Source organism: Manacus candei, unplaced genomic scaffold (genome assembly GCF_025592945.1).
Source record: "Manacus candei isolate 608988 ecotype Guabito, Panama unplaced genomic scaffold, ASM2559294v1 h1tg000014l, whole genome shotgun sequence".
In the NCBI taxonomy this organism is placed as follows: Eukaryota; Metazoa; Chordata; class Aves; order Passeriformes; family Pipridae; genus Manacus; species Manacus candei.
In genome coordinates, this window is record NW_026138062.1 from 2008294 (window position 1) to 2023518 (window position 15225).

Sequence of the window (15225 nt, forward strand, 5' to 3'; positions counted from 1 at the left end):
GTCCATTGGCTGTCTTCACTATTTTCCCTTTTACACTTACTAAGGATGACTGATTGTCATTTTGCGAACACTGTCAATTACTTTGCCTTCCACCCTTGCATTCTCTTTGCTAGTTTATTTCTACATTAAAAAATAAAAGAGAAAAAAAACCCCAAAACTGGTTTTCAAGAACTGACTGAACAGTCTGTCATATTGCAGAGTCTGAAGAGCTGAGGAGCTCCTTCAAGGGATGTATTTAGGACAGGTTTCTTTTTGTCTTAGCAATACTCAAGCAATACTCATAGAACAAATGTTGAAGCTTTTTCCTCCATGAGTTGCAACGCTCAGTTGTTCTTCTGTATAACATGAGCTGGAGTTTCCCCATTGCATTTTATTTTTTTCTAATTCCAATGTTTCTTTAGTTTAGTCATTATGTATTTCCATGTTTTGTTTTGATAATTATTCAGAAGTGTATGACTCTTTCCTAAAAGGCAGCTGTCTTTTAACTGTATAACATTTACACCTCTGTTGTTAAGTTTTACCTCACCTCTGGGTATGTAATTTGGAGTGGAGGGAGAAGGATCAAATGCCCACTATGTATTGCAATGATGAATCTCAAACATCTTACTGTTCGCTCTATTGAAGCTTTTAGTGTTAAGTAAGAAAGGAGTGTTACAAGTAACCTCAAAACCTGTTCTTCTACATATTTTTATGAAAATTTCTACTCTCTGCCACAAAAGAAGAAGCCTGCTTCAAAATGAAAGAGAAGGCCAATGTCCACAGATCCTTTTCACACTTGTGGTTATGGTTTGTATCTGACACAAGAACATTTGAGCTAGATAGTATAGCAGTTTCCCTGTATCATCAGTGAATAGAGAGAGTTATTTCTCTGGAAGCTGTTCAACTGAATTTAATTAAGTAACTTAATCCCTAAAGGTGTCGTCTTCTCTTGACCAGTTAGAAAGGAAACTTAGTGTACTGTCTTAGGTGTAGGTGCCTACTTCTGGTGAAATTAATCTTAATCTTGCCATTTGCCCTTTCCAGAGACCATTATTGCAGTTCTCTTTAAGCACTGAGGGTCAAACCCGCATTACCAGTAGAGAAGAATTGCTCTAGAGATCAAGGAAAGTAGGAAAGGGATTCAGTCAATGAATGTAGAGTTCAACTTTGTTTTTTGACGTGCCAAGTCAAAGATTGATTCTTGTGATGCCTGTAGAGCCCATGTTACTTGAATCAAGAAACTGCCTCTGAATGAGCAGAGTGCTTCCCTGTGTTGCTTGTGCCTGCAGAGTAGAGGTTGTGACAGATATGTTTTTATGTGAAGTACCCATGTACTCTATGGACCTTGGCTGGAAAAGGGTTTATTGCTATATTTATCTCAAATATGCCTGCTTGTAGTACGCAAAATCAGCTACATGATACAATCTTTAAAGACTTTTTTTTTAGTAGAAGCTGTAGTTATTCTTGATCTCTTAACCCCAGAGTTCCTCACCCTGCTGTAAAACTGCTTGCTGAGTGTGAGAACTAACTGCTTCTTGCTCAGATGCTGAAATTTTTGAGCTCCATGGCGTTCTATTGCAGTGATAATGAAAGTACCTGAGGTACTTGCTAAATACAGTAACCCCGGAGAAGCAGCTCATTGTGCCTTTGTAGGTTAGACTGCAGTTAAAACAGGGTTTTTGTATGATACTTCATGAGTAACCATTAAAAAAGAAAGAATGTCTTGTTCATATGGTAACGTGGAAGAGAGTGGCCAGTAATGACAGAGCTCTAGCTAAGGATGATAAATGTTTCTAAATCTTGGGAATTAACCTTTGCAGATGATGAATTGTGGAAACTATGTGAAGCTTCTGCCATTTTAATTATCTGGCTAAAACATCTTGCAAATGGGGAAATTTCTGATGTCTCTGAGAACAGAAAATGACTGCAATAACGGGACAAATGCCAACATATTGCAAGAGGTGCCCTATGCTTTTTAAGTCTCTGTATCCATAGCTTGAGTGGTAGAAAAGATTGTGAGATTAAATGCTGTTTATTTTTTTAAATTCTAATTTTAATTTAGATTTCTAACTTTACCTTGAAATGTGTAAACCTAAAGTTATGGCATGCTTTATTTTGACAGATAAAGAAGGACATACATTTTCTATACTCTGGGTGCTGGTGAGTGTTATCCTAGGTGCAATAGCCATGCTGTGCAAAGAACAAGGAATTACAATACTGGTAAGAATTGTCTTATTGACTGAATTTTGACCTCAAGATCTGTCAGATGCAGTTGTAAAGCCTACAAATATTAATCTTCTCCACACCTAATGGCGCACACACCTTTTTGTTCTTTTCAGAAAACTAAATAATGTTGACAAAAAGCAAGATTCTAGTAGATCTGTCATGACTGTATCCCTGCCAATCTGTTCATTTTTTCACTTTATCTTTTGTAAGCAGGCTGCATATATCTGTTAATTTTTTGCAAAGTTTAAAAATTTTACAGTATTAGTTGCAATGCACGTCACTTTCGTTGGCCTTGGTTTTGAATGTAATTGTCGAGATAGCAGACCTACAAACTTGAAGGCTTTTGGACAAAGAGAGATATAACTGGATGAGAGCATTTTTAGAAGCTCTACCCACTTGCTTTTGCAGACAGTGTAATTAGAATTAGGGCCATTGTTCATGCACTTCTGATACCAAATCTCTTCCTTCTGCCCCTTATCTAAGGATCTGTCTGTGCAAACAGATACTGTCCATGTTCATTGTGCTCTGACTTTGTATAACTTCAATGAAGACATTCTGTTTTGAGTGACCAAACCAGCCACGTGAAATGCTGTATCTTTGATTTTTACCTTTTATATAGCCATATATCTTTACAAATAAGTCCAATTTATAGCTTTAGCTGACGTAAACAAGCAAGAGAATCAGAAAATTCTTTGCAGCAAGGATCTTCTTGTCCTTGCTAAAAAAAAGGGAGAAGAAATTACAGAAAACTTCTTGCTTTGGGACGTTATTTTTGGATAAATGTTTGTAAGGTGATGTATTCTTCAAAGGTGTCTGTAAGGAAAACATAAGAAATGTTCTTAAAAATATGGTGTAATTATTTCCTTTAATGGTATGAAATAATTATTTGAGCTAGCAGACACAGAATTGTTTCTGGATTTGGGGTTTTTATTTGTTTGCTGTTGCATTGCTAAGATGATTATATTTATTGTTGTACTAATGGGCACAGGTCAGAGGGATAAAGGGGTAAATTGCACATTACAAAGATTACCTGGAGACTGAATCTATTTTTCAGCAGAATTCTTGCCTTCCTATCTCCATGTGAGTGAGTGAAAAGCGTTTTAACTGCCAGGTGGCCTTTATACATGGAACCAAGCCACACTCTAACCTGTCTTCTGTCCCATCCCTCTGACTGTGAGAGACTTGTGGCCTCCCAGTGTACTAGCTCTTTGATTTGCCTGGAACTATTTTTCCTGTCTTTTTTCCACTTAGTCTTTAGAACAGTGAAGTAATTCCTGAAATTGTTAGAATATAGGCTAAATACTCAAAAATAATCACAGTTGGTGATTGCTGAAACTTTGAAGGGAAAATGCTAGTTTGATTTTGCTGATAACCTTGACAGAATTATCCCTGGACACATTTTATGGGGGTAGTATGTGTAAGTGTAGTCCTGCAAAGCACTGAATATGCTCCAGTTTTATGTGTAGTGGCTGATATCACATAGAACTTGGAGCCTTTTCTTTTCCCAGCAACTTGCACTGTGAATATTGATGTCATTGCAGGAAAAGCAAACCTGATACCTCTGTTAAATCTTTCCAAGCCTTTGTCTGTACCCTTTGAAAACAGTATTTCTGAAACCCAACAGTCAAAACATACCATGCTGCACAACAATACACAAAAAATAAGCTGAAGGCTTAAGAAACTCTACCTTGCTGACAGAAGCCTTACCTTTTGACTGCAGCATTTACACTGCGGAACATTTGGGAAAGAAGATGAACAGCAAAATAATGTTGTGACCATGCATATGTTATCTAGCTTGCTGGTACATGGTATTCCCTGAAGATTTATTCCATGTGTCAAGAGAATTCCCATTACAGTAAAATATTATTCTACTCATCTGAGCCCAAGTTCCCAATTTATCATTCTGCCTTCATTACTGCAAATGTATTTCTCTACTTGTTTGGAATCAGAATTAAGATGTACAGTTACTCATGGTAGAAATGCAATTTAAGATGTATTTAAAATAAAATGTTTGTGGTTCATCTTATGCTCTTATTTTTCTCTTGATTGCTTAGGGTTTGAATGCAGTGTTTGATGCACTAGTGATTAACAAGATAAATCTTTTGGAGCTTATTCAAAAGTTACTACATAAGGACAAGTCGTTGGAGGTGAGTCCTTAGAGGTTTTGTTCATTCTGACCATTCAGACAGTCATGTCCTAAAAGACAAAGAGCCAGCTTCTCACAGTTTGTTGTTGAGATTTAAAAGAAAAAAGCAAACACCAAAAAAGGTATTGTCAGTCAGTTTTGTAAGGCAATGTGCTATGACATCTTTGCAGCAACATGAGTAGTAATGGGGTATTGTTAGAATTGCATTGGACAGTGAAATCTGTTCCACAATTTTCTCAACAGTATGTTAAAAATGTGGTATGGAAGAGCTGAGTGCTTGGTGCAACAAGTTTTCCAGGGTCAGTAGCAACACACCTCAAATGGTACTTTAACATTGATCAGAGTAAAGAGAGGGAGAGATGTATTCAGATTCTCAATGAGATTTAACTATCTCAATGAGATAGCTGAACATTTGAAAAAATACAGTAAAAAATATTATGTTTCACTTTGCTAATTTCACTAAAGTATTACACTGGGTTTCTTTCAGAATAAAAATTACCAAACTGGAAGTGGTTCATAGTAGCTTTGGAGTTGAAAAATAAAAAAATATGTAAGAACCAATAGTTGCTAAGGATTGATTTTCTGACTTTTGTTGATACCGCTTTATCTAGTATTGTCTCAAGTGGAATCTGGCACCTAGTATTTGCATTGACAAGCAAATAACAGAAACAATCAGCCTCAGATGAATGATTGATAACAGCCAAATAGACCAACAGCCTACTAAAACATCACTACTGTTGAACAGCTAAGTCATTTGCCTCTCCCATCCAAGATTCAACAAGGCAAAGGAATATGCTTTAATATCCTGCACTTCAATCAGTGGTTTCACTGCAGAGGAGTCTCACTCTTGATTCTGAGTGGCACAATGCCTATGGGACTTTTAAATTCCTTTGCAAGGAGTAAAGTGAGGAGTTTCAGGGGGAAATCAGGGAATATAGAATCTCTAAAACTGAAACAGTAGACTTGACCAAGAAGGGCTAAGTGAGGGGTACAGGAGTATTTCAGGCAGCAAATAGGAATGCTGGAGAGTTTTGCTGTATGATGAGAGTCAGCCTCTCATCGGTGCCAGTTAAGGTCATGGAATAGATCCTCCTGGAAGTTAAGTCAAAACATATGAATGATGGGAAGGTGATTAGAGAGAGCGAACACGGCTTCACCAAGGACAGATTGTGCTTGATTAATCTGGTGGTCTTCTGCAATGGAGTGACTGCATCAGTGTACAAGAGAAGAGCTGCTGATGTCATCTACCTGGATTTCTGCAAGGCCTTGGATATTATCCCTCATAACATTTTTGTTGCCAAAACGGAGAGATATGGGTTTGACTGATGTACTGTCAGATGGATAAAGAATAGGCTGCATGGCCACATCCAAAGAATTACAGTCAATGTCTAGTGGAAACGGTAATGCACGGTGTCCTCAAGGGTCCGTACTGAGACCAATTTTATTTAATATCTTCATCAGTGACACAGATAGTGGAATTGAATGCACCCTCAGCACATTTACAGATTACACCAAGCTCAGTGCTGCAGTTGAGGGAAGTGATGCCATCCAGAGGGACCTTGGTAAGCTTGAAGAGGGGTGGGCTTATGTGAACATCATGAAATTCAAGAAGACCAAGTGCAAGGTCCCGCACCTGAGTTGGGGCAGTCCCCAATATCTCTACAGACTGGGGGATGAATGGATTGAAAGCAACCCTGCAGAGAAGAATTTGGGCGTACTGATGGATGAAAAATTTGATATGACTGAGCAATGTATGCAGGCAGCCCAGAAAGCCAACCATATCCTGGGCTGCATCAAAAGAGACATGACCAGCAGGTCAAGGGAGATGATTCTGCCCCTCTACTCTACTCCACTCTGCTGAGACCCCATCTGGAGTACTGCATCCAGCTTGGAGGTCCCCCAGCATCACAAGGACTAGGACCTGTTGGAGTGAGTCCAGAGGAGGGCCATGAAGATGAAGACAGGACTGGAGCACCTCTCCCCCTGAAAAGAGGGGTTGTTCAGCCTGGAGAAGAGAGGGCACCAGGGAGACCACCTCTTTAGGAGTGTTGTAGTGTTTGACCAGGAATAAATTCTTTACAATGAGGGTAGTGAGGCACTGGAACAGGTTACCCAGAGAAGTCATGGATGCCTCATGCTGGGAAGTGTTCAAGGCCAGACTGGACAGGGCTTTGAGCAAACTGATCTAGAGAAATATATGCCTATCCCTGACAGAGGGGCTGGACTAGGTGATGCTTAGAGGACTCATCCAGCCCAAACACTCTGTAATTCTGGAAATGTGTCAGAGTCAAACCTTCTTGGAGGATTATTCTTTAAGCATAAAGACCTCGAAGTGTTAGGCTTCTGTTTTGTGACTTCTAAACAGTTCTGTCTTAGTGAAAAAAACATCAAATATGCCTTTTCCTTCTTTTGATAGAATTAATTAATTTTAGCTCCTGCTACCTATCCTGTTCTGCTGTTATCATGGAAGTGTATCTAAGATTCTTTTGTTTTGTTTTGTTGAAAGGCAGATCTTAAATGCTCCCACTTACAGATTCTTTTTTTTCTTCTCAGTTGAGACAGGTTTCAGTTTCATGCCAGATTTCAGTTAGCTCTAAATCAAAGAGGATACAAACACTTCTTCCACTTTCAAAATTCTTCCTACTAAGAGATTTTGTGTAAATTGTGAAATCCGACCTTTAAGAAGCAGCATGTACTGTTAAATGAAATGAAGCCTGGGATGAGAGGTTTTGTGTAGTTAATCTGTTATAAGGCAGTTATAAATTTTCTCTGTATGTTTTTTTTCATAGCACAATTTTATTCCAAAGGCCGTTTTAGAGGAAGACCATTCCTAAATCCTCATTGTTGTGACTTTGGATACTGAGATGTCCAAGTTGGAAGCAATCATTTAAGCACAAAGGCTAACTTATGTAAAATCGGAATTACAACTTGTTTATCCTTAGGCTTTCAGCTAAATATTTTATGATGACACTGTGAAAGTATTTAGTATTTCAACTAGAAATACTAAAAAACCATTGAATATTATTTTTAAATTTAGCTTTTCCATCTCTTTAGAGAATAAATATCTTCAGCCAGGGCACTGCTGGATGTCTGTGCAGTAAGCCAACCTTTTTTTTTAACTTCAGACATAGCTAATACTGATTGCCTAAAAAACTATGGTGGTCCTTGCTAAAGAGCATATTCCAATAAGAGGTAATAACAATTAGTGTACCAGCTCCCGTCGAGGACACAGAACTGATCATGTGTAACTATTAGGGCAGGTTTAAGAGGGAATGGAAGCCTATCAGACCAAGGAACACTAATACTTGAAATCATGACTGGTTTTTTTAGGCTCCAGTCAACTCTTCCTTGTTAAAATCCTCAGTTTACTTACACTTTTAGAAAAGAGAGTAGAAAAGAAAGAGGAGTGTACCAAATGATCTCTCATTTCAGAGAAGCACTCCATCTTCCATCTTCTGCTTCTCTCATGACTTGTTTAGGCTGCATAAAATAACTTCAGCCATCATGTTTCAGAGAGTTCTGAGGCAGCTCTACAGCACTGTAATATAGGGGGTCAGAGAGAAGCTATGTCCTTAACTTCCCATGTGAGTTACCATTCACTACCTAGGTAGGGTGTTAGACGCTTGGATTTGCATCTTACAGCTGTGATGGGATACCATTATACTTACTTACGATTCTGTTTCCAGTCTCTACTGGTGAAGCTTGAAGAACCTCTACAGTGTACAGTGGTTTTCATTCCATTTACAAAAATTATGTGTGTTATACTTCACGGAGGAAAAAATGTAAAAGTCTGTCAAATTTCGCTTCTATGCCATCACTTCTCTGTGTTTAACGTGAATTGCCTTGTTTAGATCCTAAAGCATGTATTACAAGATGTGATCTAAATCAACTGAGTTAATGTAATGTACATCAAATACAATTTTCTTGTTTGATCTTGGGTAATTTTACCTTGAACTAAATGATTTGAGCACCCGTCTGGCATTAGCTTTTTAATTGTTTTTGGTTGTGAAAATTTTAATTAAGTTTCTAATTCCTCCCAGTTTTTAACTATGCAGTTTTCTTGGTGTATGCATTTTGCCTCCGAAGAAACCTAAGTGGAGAAAAACTTTCTGTGACAAGCAGTCAACTGGATATAGCTATTTAAAACAAAGTTCACAAAGTAACCACTCTCCATTTGAGAAAGAAAAGATAGATGAATTTAATAGGCTGTATACTAAAGGCTGTATTCTGCACAAATTCCCTCTCAGAAATTGCCACATAAAATTACATTAGCTATAGACTTACTGAGGATTTGTAGAGGAGAGACTTCTTGAACAGAGAAGTTTTTTTCTTGATTGGGAAGGAAATTAAAATGTTTGCAAAAAATATTTTGGAATAAAAATGTCAACTGTAATAGCAAAAATGCACAGGGATGGCATCTTCTTTCTGAGATAGAGTTAAAAAGGATGTGAATGTAGTGGGTAAGAAACAAATAATGTTTCTATATGAGGTGGTTTTTTTCTTTCTTTCATATAGAATGCTGGGCAGTTAAGGAAGGGGCTGCTTTTCAGGATAACTCTCCTGATGTCTGGAGGGGCCAGTATACTTTATATACGCTGGAGGATTATGGGCACAGGGCCACCGGCTTTCACTGAAGTAGACAACCCAGCTTCATTTGCAGACAGTCTGTTTGTGAGAGTAAGTTATGAAGTTGCTTTTTTTCTGGCCAGCTCAGAACATTTGTCTTTGTCATCAAATTGAGTTTTCTGTTCTTCAAAGAAACAATAAAGTAGGCAATCTTTAAGTTTCAAGATGTGTGATAAGTCACCTTCACTTGTGCTCCTGTGATGATTTTCTGCAATTTTTTAATATACTTTTCTGCAATTTTTTAGTATACCTTTCATATTCTTTGCATTCAATTTAGCATGCATTGTACACATTGATGTACTTTTCCATTTACTCACTACTTTTGCTATGCATGCAAGAAGTTAGGTTTTGCTGATTTTCATCCCTTTTCCACATACTGTGCTTAAGTTTTCATCCATTCTTTTGCAATTGAAGAAAATAGCATTAAGTTCTAGTCTAATGTATTTAGAGTATGTCTTGGCTATATACCTCTGATGGCATTAAGGCTCTTTCTGAAGATGGAGAATGAAGGGTGAAGACAGTGGGTGATGTCTTTTTTGACGTTTTCTCCTGTGGGAGATTCTTTTTACACGTGGATATTGGCTGGGCAGCACAGAATTGCATTTCCCTGCTCTGAACAAGAGAGCCACCTAGCTATGTTTAAAAAAAAATTAATTTCACAGCTGTAAAGGAAATCTATATGTAAATAGTTGTAGTGTAACAGTATTTATGGCCTCTTTATTGTATAAGATATGTTTTGTGAAAAGGGAAATGAGAGAATAGAGAAGGACTAAAGTTGCCCTTCCCCCCCAAGTTTAGTATCAAGTAAATGTTTGTTTTCTTTTTGACTGACAGGCTATAAACTATAATTACTACTATTCGCTGAATGCATGGTTGCTGTTGTGTCCCTGGTGGCTATGTTTTGATTGGTCAATGGGCTGCATACCCCTCATTAAATCCGTCAGTGACTGGAGGATAATTGCACTAGCAGCACTTTGGTTCTGCCTAATTGGTCTGATATGCCAAGCTCTGTGCTCAGAAGACAGCCATAAGAGAAGGTAAGAGACAGTGATGAATTTTAAATGCCTGGCCAACTTGAGTACAGTATTATTTTGTTAAATCCACTAGTGATAATTTTAACAATTCAGTGGAACCAGTGTCTAGCAAATGCAGTTCAGATAAATATTTATAGCTGTCATTACAGTTTTATTCCAATTTGGGCCCATCACTGTATACCGACTAGTGGGAAACGGAGTTGGAGGAGGAGGCATGGATGGCTGCTCTGTTTTTTCTCCTGAAATGGTATTTTGAGATCCTTAACACTGTAGGTGGTAAAAGGTAATATGTGCTCAAAACACAGTAGGAAGTTATGTATGTTGTTGCCCTTACTTCTTACAAGTCATCATTTCCTTTAATCTTCTCCTAATAATGAGAGAGGAGATGCGCCTTTCAGTTCTTCAAAAATTTTCAACTTCTCAACCACAGAATGGTTTGAGTTGGAAGGGACCTTTAAGATCAGATAGCTCCAGTTCCCCTGCCATGGGCAGGGACACCTTCCATGAGGTCAGGCTTCTCAAAGCCCCATCCATCCTGATGTTAAACATGTTAAACACTTCCAGGGATGGGGCATCCACAACCTCTCTGGGCAACCTGTTCCAGTGCCCCATCGCCCTCACAGTGAACTTCCTTAGATCTAATCTAAACCTACTCTCTTCCAGCTTAAAGCCATCAGCCCTTGTCCTAACACTACATGTCCTTTTGAAAAGTCCCTCTCCAGTTCTCTTTTAGCCCCCGTTAGATACTGAAAGGCTGCTAGAAGGTCTCCCTGGAACCTTCTCCAGGATAAACAACTCCAACTCTCTCAGCTTGTCCTCATAGGAGAGGTGCTCCAGCCCTCTGATCATCTCCGTGGCTCTCTTCTGTATTCACTCTAACAGGTCCACGTCCTCCTTATCTGGGGGACCCCAGAGCTGAATGCAGCACTCCAGGTGGGGTCTCACAAGAGCGAGTAGAGAGGCAGAATCACCTCCCTCAACCAGCTGGTCCTGCTGCTTTTGATACAGACCAGAATATGATTGGCTTGTAGGCTACAAGTACACATTGCTGGGTTGTCTTCAGCCTCTCATCAACCAACACCCCAAAGTTGTTCTTCTCAGGACTACTCTCAATCCATTTTCTATCCAGCCTGTCTTTGTGCTTGGGATTGCCCTGACCTAGGTGCTGGACCTTGCACTTGGACTTCATGAACTTCATGAGGTTTGGACTAGCCTACTTGTCAAGGTCCCTCTGGATGGCATCCGTTCCCTCCAGTGTGTCCTGCACACACAGCTTGGTGTCACCTGCAAACTTGCTGAAGGGTGCATTCTATCCCGCTGTCCATGTCACCAACAAAGATGGTAAACAGCATTGATAAAAATACCAACCCCTGAGGAACTCTACTTGTCCCTGGCTTCACTTGGATATTGAGCCATTGACTGCAACTCTTTGAGTCCGACCATCCATCCAATTCCTTATTCACCAAGTGGTCCATACATCAAATCCATGTCTCTCCAATTTAGAGACAAGGATGCCATGCAGAACAGTGTCAAATGCTGTGCAAGAGTCCAGGTAGATGACACCAGTTGCTCTTCCCTTATCCACCAGTGCTGTAACCCCATTGTAGAAAGCCACAAAATTTGTCAGGCACAATTTGTCCTTAGTGAAGCCAGACTGGCTTTCACCTCCTTGTTTTCCATGTGCCTTAGCATAGTTTCCAGGAGGATCTGCTCCATGATCTTGCCAGGCACAGAGGTGATCTATTGACCGGTAGTTTCCCGTCTCTGCCTTTTTCCTTTTTTAAAAAAATGGAGATTACGTTTCCCCTTTTCTAGTCAGTGGGAACTTCACCAGACCATCATGACTCCTCAAATGTGATGGCTAGGGGCTTAGCACCACCTTAGCAACTTCATCCAACAGTTCCCTCAGGATCTGCAGATGCATCTTATCCCATGGACTTGTGCACCTTCAGGTTCCTTGGATGTTCTCGAACCTGATCTTTTCCTACAGCAGGCAGTTCTTCATTCTCCCAGTCCCTGCCTTTACCTTCTGTAACTCGAGCGGTGTCACCAGAGCACTTGCTGGTGAAGACCAAGGCAGAAAAGTTGTTGTACCTCAGCCTCCTCTGTGTCCTGGGTAACCAGCTTTTCCATTTTCTTCCAGAGAGGACCCACGTTTTCCATAGTCTTCCTTTTATCACCAACATAAGTCATTCTATTGTTCAGAATGCATTTTTTTTTCTTTTTCTTTTCTGTGGTATTCTGTAATTTCATCTATTCCCTCTCATCCCCTCACATGTTAACAGCCCACCTGCCTGCCTTTCTGCCATTCCCATAGTTATTTGCACAAATAAATCATTTTGGAGAGGGTAGGAATTCTTGCTAAACGTGGTGTCATAGTTGCTAGTAAAAACGCACTCACTAAGCCTATGTTGCTAAACACTTTGTAGTAAAAAGTAAAGACAAAAAGTATAGTGAAGGCCTAGGATGCTTGAGGATGAGAAAGGAGCAAGAGGGCACATCTACATAACAGTGTAGAGATTTGCTTGTAATAAATTAGAATAGAAAATTATCATGCCTGTGGCCTTTGTAAGAAATACCTGACCCAGACCTGAAGTTCTTATTCCCTTTTGTCAGGTCTGTAAAAGTGAGGTACTTAGTCTCATTTGTCAGAGCTCTCTACAGTCCATAAAGAGTTACCTGCTGCGCTAACTTCAATACCTAAAACAAGGAAGACAAACTGCCCTCAAAAAGTGTGTGTCTCTGCTGACTGTAGAAAGACCATAGATTGCTAACTTTCAAGTGGTTAACCACAATGGTTTCTACTATTGATGTGTTTGTTAGGAAAGAAAATGCTCTCTCAATTGGATGCACACCTAGGTTTCTTTTTTAATAGTGAGGTATGTTTTTTTCCATTACCGTCTTACCAGTTCCAAAAATAGACAGGTAGCTTTTACCATTACTTTTTCTGCTTGTGTATTTTAAATAGGAGTTATGTAAATAATGTGTAATGGGGCTATTTTCTGGCCCGGAAGCATGAATATTGCTTTTCTAGAAATTACAGCAACAATTTTAAAAGTGCTTGATGGAATGAAATGTCAAAACCTCACTGAAATTTAATCTGATCTTGTTAGTAGCTATCGAAATCCGTGCTTGAATGCCCTGTTCCATGTGCACATCCTTCTACAATGTTTAAATAAAGTTTATTTGTTAAGTAGAAAAGGTATCTTTTGCTTAAAAAAAAAGGAAATCTTTTGTTAAGATTTATGGTTAATTTGGGAATCTGTTTCTTGTTTGCAGAATCCTTACACTGGGACTTGGATTTCTTATTATCCCTTTTCTTCCTGCAAGTAATCTGTTCTTCCGAGTGGGATTTGTTATTGCAGAGAGAGTCATCTACCTCCCCAGTATTGGATATTGTATTCTCTTTACATATGGATTTAGTCTCTTGAGTAAGCAAGCCAAGAAAAAGGTACCATCAAAACAATCAGTAAAGTTGATGATGAAGTGCTTCAGTTAGAAGATTTGTTTTTTAACTTTCCTCTCTTTCCTTAAGAAAATTCTTGCTGTGGCAGTACTTGGAATCTTGTTGATAAATGTTATGCGCTGCACATTCCGCAGCAGTCAGTGGAGATCAGAAGAACAGCTTTTTAGGAGTGCACTGTCTGTGTGCCCTCTGAATGCTAAAGTAAGTCACTCGTGGACTTCTAATATTTTTTTTCTTTTTTTTTAAGTGTTTTGAAATTTGGGGTCAAGGAGGTGTTATGCATAGTTAATATATTGTGCTACAGTATTATTCACAGTCTTGCTTGGTGCAAGAGTGATATTGACATGTCAGACACCTAAATTACAGTGGTAGCATACTCAAAAAACCAGACAGTGCAAATTACAATATTGTAATTCAGAACCTGGGGGTGGGAGTGGGGAGGTGAGGGAGGAGGGAGAATGCGCTTCAGGAAAGGCATCCAGTTAAATTGGATCTACTGCTAATAAAACCTACTTAAAAGAATTTTGCATATAATTGCAAGTTATTGCAACAAAAACGTCAAAAAGAAGCTAAGTAAGTTGTAGCAATGTATTCAACTGAATAATGCCTATGCTGTTTTTAGAATCTTTTTTGTGTACCTTCCAGTGGTATATAAAGCCAGCACAGCTACGGGACAAAGCACCATCTCACCAGTGTAGTCACAGGATGTGGGGGTAAAATCTTTGCTCCCACTTCTGCTCTTTTAAAGTGGCTGAATGGGCTAGAGTCTTCAGACATGGGCACTGAGGAAAACTGCAATTTTCCCTACAAGGTTTAGGGAGGGAACAAGTAAGATAGTGGGACTGGACAGGATGTTTCACTGAGCTGAACAGCAGTGTTCAGCATTGGAGACTGAATCCAGCCTGCCAACAGAGGTGACCTCCACAGCAGTCCTTTGGCAGCCAAGAGTGTGATCTGCTGGAGCATACCACAGCCCTGATGCTGTCTGAATTTTAGCAGACGCTCTCTTTGAAGAGCCTGGGAATGGGAATGTGCAGCTTGTCAATAAAAATACATTGATGTTAAAAGATTAGATTTCTGTAATCTAAACTGGTATCTAGACAATACAGATCAAGACACAGACTTCAAAAAGGAACCTGTGAATGCTCAACTTTGCAAACAGAATGATAAATGTAGCATTTCCTGGAATACAAATATGCAACAGTGAACTGTAAAAAACATTTATGGCCAATATTTACAACATGGTGGTGTCTTTCAGTAATCTCAGATTTTATACACAGGAAAAGAGCTATTGTATTTTATTGTGTGGCAGTGGTAGGCAACCATCTTCTTTTTAATGATGACCTCAGTATATCTTGTCTTCTGGATGACAAGCACATACTATAAATGGAGCAAATGCAATCTGTTTTCTTTGTGTGTAACTCCATCCATCTGCCATGGTAAGAGTGCTTTAGACAGATCTGCACTCTTTGCCTGTGCTCCAAGCTCCTTGGACTCAAGCCATGTCTGGCTGGGAAGCTGTGTAGCTGTGCTCCCACAGTACTGTGCTTGAGTCGATAAGCTGTGTGCAAGCTACTGAACTAATGCAGCTGGTTTAAAGCCAATGAATGTACAGGGAAAATGAGCTTGTGTTTGTCAACACTGGGCTCTGTAGACATGCCTGAGCTGTATTTCTGCTGGTGACAGCTCGTGCAAATGGTAAGCGTGGTGATGTGTTTGTAGGCTCACATTCCAATTCTGCTGAAGGA

At 39.4% G+C, this 15225-nt stretch overlaps 1 protein-coding gene across 5 annotated transcripts in view; it reads left to right on the forward strand.

The window, feature by feature from the left end:
* TMTC4 (transmembrane O-mannosyltransferase targeting cadherins 4) overlaps positions 1-15225 on the forward strand; it is a 59915-nt gene that overhangs the window by 22367 nt on the left and 22323 nt on the right. For 4 of the 5 annotated variants that reach the window (XM_051780608.1, XM_051780605.1, XM_051780607.1 and 1 more), the window contains 6 exons: positions 2102-2199; positions 4260-4352; positions 8867-9028; positions 9812-10014; positions 13291-13462; positions 13547-13678. In XM_051780608.1, the coding sequence (XP_051636568.1) occupies positions 2102-2199; positions 4260-4352; positions 8867-9028; positions 9812-10014; positions 13291-13462; positions 13547-13678 (860 nt within the window). The remainder of the gene's footprint in view (positions 1-2101; positions 2200-4259; positions 4353-8866; positions 9029-9811; positions 10015-13290; positions 13463-13546; positions 13679-15225) is intronic. The other variant, XM_051780606.1, reaches the window with a different exon arrangement.